A 5454-nucleotide genomic window follows, 5' to 3' on the forward strand; every position below is an offset into this window, starting at 1 on the left:
CAAACACCTGCCAAAACTACCCAACTTTGAGGAGTTATATCTCATCAATGGATTAATGAAAAATGAAAATTGAAACGTGATAATTCATAAAAAAAATAGCTTTATTAATTTATGAAATTAAAAGTATAGGTTACCATTTGAAAATCAAAAGTTGATAGTGTTTTTCCTAATAAATATAAGGGTGAAAAATATAAAAAAATTATATAATTCTAGAACAGCATAGATCTAAAATTTTGAAAAAAAAAAAATTTGAAAAAAGTGAATACTTTTCGAGATAATGAGTGTTTTACGCTTAATCAATCACCCTGTATACAATTTGATATAACTTATATAGGTAGGTTTGGGTATTATATGAAATTAACTATTTATTAAATAATTAATAATAAATTAACACTTGATTATTATTTTACATGGGCTGGTGGATTATATTAGATTCTGATAGAGATTTTGGAAGAATTGAGAAAATATTAAGAAAAAATCAACCTAACCTAGCCTAACCTACATTCCAGAACAGTACCGTATTATAATAAAAGATGCTAGTAAAAAAAATGTTGTATTGGTTGATATGGAACACCAGTTTAAAAAGATTGACATTCTCAAACATAAGTTAAGAATAGTAAATAGAGTAAAAAACACTGACGGTGAAAAAACAAATTTTCGAGACAACATCAAATGGATTAGAGTTGATACATTTGGAAGCTATAAATATAAGGAGAGTTATGATGAAGATGTTCCCTTCAAGACTGTAAATTTATTAAAAGATAAAGATTTTATTCCTACAGAAGTTACTTTAGAAAGATATCGTGGTGATATCTCAAAGGAAAAATCGATAATCTCAAAACCCAACTTGCGTTTGTTCCACTTGAATTTCAGTGGTTTTATGAACAATTATTTTAACATAGTTTTCTTGTACAATTTTATTTTTAAATATATTTTTAGATTCTGAACGAAGTGATGAATGTATTGATTTTACAATGATGTGTGTTTTTTTTTTTTTTTTTTTTTTTTTTGTGTCTGACGACAACTTTTGGAGCAGTAAAAATGATTCGATTTTCAAAAGTTGTACCTTTTCTGAAAGGAAAGTGAATCTAGTTGGTACTTTGGGGGGTCAAAAGTGAAAATTTCCCAATACTTTTCAAAAGCGGCAGGAAAAACCTTAAAAAAATAACGGAAAAACGCGAATTTTTACGCAAAACCAATTTTTGACAAAAACGAAAACTTTATTTTACTGTAACTCAAAAAATAATTATTGTAAGCACTTGAAATTTGCAACAGATGTTTATATTAGCGTTGTCTATACAGGGTTAAATTTTCAAAGTGTTTCGACTTTTTTTGAGCTATTTATAGACAAATGAAATTTTCAATTTTTCTAAGTATTTTTTTTTTAAATAACGATAAAAAATTTTTGGTTGGATAGAAAACTTTGAAAATTTAATACAAGGTTTCTTATAAGTTGTTCTCACAGTGATAAAAAAAAATCCAAAATAGTTAGTCACAATTTTTATTTATAAGCATTTAAAGTTCAAATTTATACGAAATATGTCAAAATTGCGAAAATTTGCAAGTAATTTAGTGGTTGAAAAATGGTAAAAATTTTTTCTTTTATAACTAAGTTTTTAAAATTTGGTACAAGGTTCTCCATAAGTTTTTCTTTAAATATCTGTAAAAAAAACTCAACCGGACTAAGACAAAAAATTTTTACGAGTGTTTGAAATTTAAATTTTTACAAAACCGCATTAAATAACGGTTTAGCCTCAAACGATTTTTGATATTTGTTATTATTCAAAAAGTATGAGTCGTAGAAACTTGAAAATTTTACCAGTTGTTTAAATTGACATTTTCTTTATATAGTTTTATTTTCAAAATATTTCACTAATTTTTAATCTATTTATAGGCAATTAAAATAATCGATTTTTTTTGATTTTTTTTTTATAAATGTTGATAAAAAAAAATTAGCTGGGACAAAATACTTGAAAATTTAATAGAAGGGTCCACATATGTTGTTCTAACTCCCATTCAAAAATTATAAAAATACATAGGCACAATTTTTTTTTATAAGCATTTAAAGTTCAAATTTTGACTAAATACGTAAAAATTACGGCAATGTTCAAATAATCTTAAACAGAAATTCATAAAAGTTTTTCTTTTTAATTCTAAGATTTGGAAATTTAATACAAGGCTCCTAACATATTTTTACAATAGCAGTTGCAAAATAAAAGGAATACATTGTCACAATTTTTATTTATAAGCATTTAAAGTTCAAATTTTGACAACATATTATGTAAAAATCACGAAAATTCGTAAATTATTTTATGCTAGAAATTCATAAAAAATTTTCCTTTTATATCTAAGATTTAAAAATTTAATACAAGGCTCATAATATATTTTTACAATAGCAATTGAAAAATAAAAGAAATATATAGTCACGATTTTTTTTTTATAAGCATTTAAAGTTCAAATTTTGACTAAATACGTAAAAATTACGGCAATGTTCAAATTATCTTAGATCAGAAATTCATAAAAGTTTTCTTTTTAATTCTAAGATTTGGAAATTAATACAAGGCTCGTAACATATTTTTACAATAGCAGTTGCAAAATAAAAGGAATACATTGTCACAATTTTTATTTATAAAGCATTTAAAGTTCAAATTTATACGAAATATGTCAAAATTGCGAAAATTTGCAAGTAATTTAGTGGTTGAAAAATCGTAAAAATTTTTTCTTTTATAACTAAGTTTTTAAAATTTGGTACAAGGTTCTCCATAAGTTTTTCTTTAAAAATAATATATCCTAGACTGACAAATCATCTCCGTTCAGAATCGTTTTTCGTATACAATGATATAATATCATTGGATTCAAATTTAATTCCATCCATTACAGTAACCCACTTGTAACCTACTGTACAGCAGAGCGACATCCACGACTTACCCGCCTTTTTTTATACTTAGTGTTGCTGTGATTTTTATATTTTGTGAATTTATTATTGTGTATTATACAGCAACATCAACTTACTACCAGCAACCGTGTTACCCATTATTTATCAGAGTTACCTTTTTTGTCATTAGTTTTTAAGCATACACACTCACACATATACACACCTTACACATCACCACACCACATAGCTCACTAGTATTTGCGCGGCGAACTCAACCAATTCTAGCTGAGCTATAACATATTATATACACACAAATACAAAAGTCGGTCGGTGTGTGAGCGTTGCGCGAAATCTAAGTGGTACCGGGCGCACGGTCTATATTTGTACCGTCCCGGCCCAAACATTGGTGACCTCGACGTGATAATATACTAACGTAATATCACTATCATTATTAATTACGGTATATTAATCATTATACATTTTTCGTGAACTATATTTGTTATATAATTATCATTACTTAATTATCATAAGTACAACTGAATCAAATTGTCCACAATCGGTAAACACAAGGCTATATTATAATATTATATATTATTGTCGACAGGCACGAGTAGTCTGTATATTTAATTAAATTGTTATAATGGTTCTGGAGGACAGTGAGAAAAAGGTGTTGGGTGATTTGAAGAGACGAAGGGGTGTAGTGAAGGCATCACTTACCAGAGTTCAAACCTTTGTTAACAAATTTAATCCTAGGGATGACCCCATCTCACTATTAGAATTTCGTCAGGAAGAGTTACCACAAATAAATCGAAAATTTGATAGCGTCCAGTGTGAAATAGAGTTGATCGACGTCGATAATTTCGCTGAAGCTGAAAAAGATAGGGAGGAGTTTGAAAACGCTTATTTCGCTATACGGTCGGAGTTGCAACAGATTATAAATGCAGAAAAAAGTCCAAATACGTCTATAAATAATACCTCGAGCAGCACAACAAACGGGCATACACAAAGTGCGCGTTTACCTCCGATCGCCTTACCAAGTTTTAGTGGTAATATCCAAGAATGGGAATCATATTTTGATTGTTTCAAGGCTATGGTGCATAATGATAATAATTGCCCACCAGCACAAAAATTCTCCCATCTTAGGTCCACTCTAAGTGGTCAAGCTCTAGACGTTATTAAGGGACTACCTATGACTGAAAATAATTATAAGGAGGCAATCAAAAAATTGCAACAGCGTTATGACAACAAGAGTTTAGTCATACAGTCGCACATACGTGCAATTCTAGACTGCCATCAAGTTGAATCAGCTTCAGGTATGCAATTGCAAATTCTACATTCAAATGTTTCGGCGCACGTTGCGGCCCTTGCAGCTCTAGATCAACCCACTCAACATTGGGATGCTTGGCTAGTGACAGTGGTTTTGAGAAAATTAGATAAATCCACGAATCAGGACTGGCAGTTTCGGCGCCCCAACACAGATTTGCCAACGTACGCTGAGTTAGAAAGTTTTTTAATGAACAGGTGCATCGCGTTAGAATCAAATGAAAGACTGATTGTAAGTTCTGAGAGAGATAAGGATAGTATTGCAGCGAGTGATCTCAGAATGAAAAAATCCTACCAGAGCAACAATTCAAAAAAAGGTATTTTTATATCTGCCGAAAAACCCATAAAATGTCCATGCTGCTCTGATGAGCATAAATTATATGCGTGCAACAAATTTAAGGAAATGGCCATAGGGGATCGTGTGACATTTGTAAGAGAATCGAGGTTATGCTTTAATTGTCTGACCCCGAATCATATGGCGACTGTGTGCCGATCTACCTACAGTTGTCGAATATGCAGGCGCAATCATAATACGTTATTGCACTTTGAGAAGTCAACAGCTCCGACAGAAAGAGTTGAAGGTCAAGCTCAGCAGTTAGATGTACAAAAGCAACCCAACTCGTCACAAGACTCAAATATTTCAGCAGCTGCTTCATTTGTGGATGGATCAGAGCAAGGATACGTGTTTTTGTCTACTGCGCTGATCCTAGCAGGCGACAGATTCGGAAAATCAGAAAAGGTGCAGAGCAGTTTTGGACAGCGGATCACAAGTCAATTTTATTTCAGGAAGCTTAGCAAATAAGTTACAGCTACAATCCAGAAAGTCATCGCTACCGGTGAGCGGAATTGGAGAAAGCCGGGTCCAAGCGTTGTCGTACGTTGAAGTTTCAATTCAGTCAAGATTAAGGAATTATAGAGTAAAATTAGTGTGCTATGTTCTACCAACAATTGTCAGTAAACTACCAGCATGTCCAAATCCCTCAAAGGGTTGGCAGATCCCAGAAGAATTACTGTTTGATTTAGCAGATCCTTGTTTTTACAATCCTGGTTCTGTAGACTTGTTAATCGGCGGAGGAGTATTTTTTGACATAACTTCAACTACAACTGTTACGAAGACCATTTAAATGTAAAAAATATATGTTTGAACGACAGTCAGTTTTGGATGGCTAGTCCACTGGTGAACTAGGAAAGGTGTGCTTTAGCAGGAATTTCGTACGGTGGGAGAAAGCACTATAAGAGAATTGGAAGAGCGATGA

At 31.3% G+C, this 5454-nt stretch overlaps 1 protein-coding gene across 1 annotated transcript; it reads left to right on the plus strand.

The window, feature by feature from the left end:
* The first annotated feature begins 3515 nt into the window (after positions 1-3515).
* LOC103310908 lies at positions 3516-5322 on the plus strand. Its single transcript, XM_008190393.1, has 2 exons — positions 3516-4937; positions 5008-5322. The coding sequence occupies exons 1-2, from the start codon at positions 3516-3518 to the stop codon at positions 5320-5322; spliced, it is 1737 nt and encodes a 578-aa protein (XP_008188615.1).
* Positions 5323-5454: the final 132 nt, after the last annotated feature.

The sequence above is a fragment of the Acyrthosiphon pisum genome, unplaced genomic scaffold (genome assembly GCF_005508785.2).
Source record: "Acyrthosiphon pisum isolate AL4f unplaced genomic scaffold, pea_aphid_22Mar2018_4r6ur Scaffold_235;HRSCAF=643, whole genome shotgun sequence".
NCBI classification, from domain to species: domain Eukaryota; kingdom Metazoa; phylum Arthropoda; class Insecta; order Hemiptera; family Aphididae; genus Acyrthosiphon; species Acyrthosiphon pisum.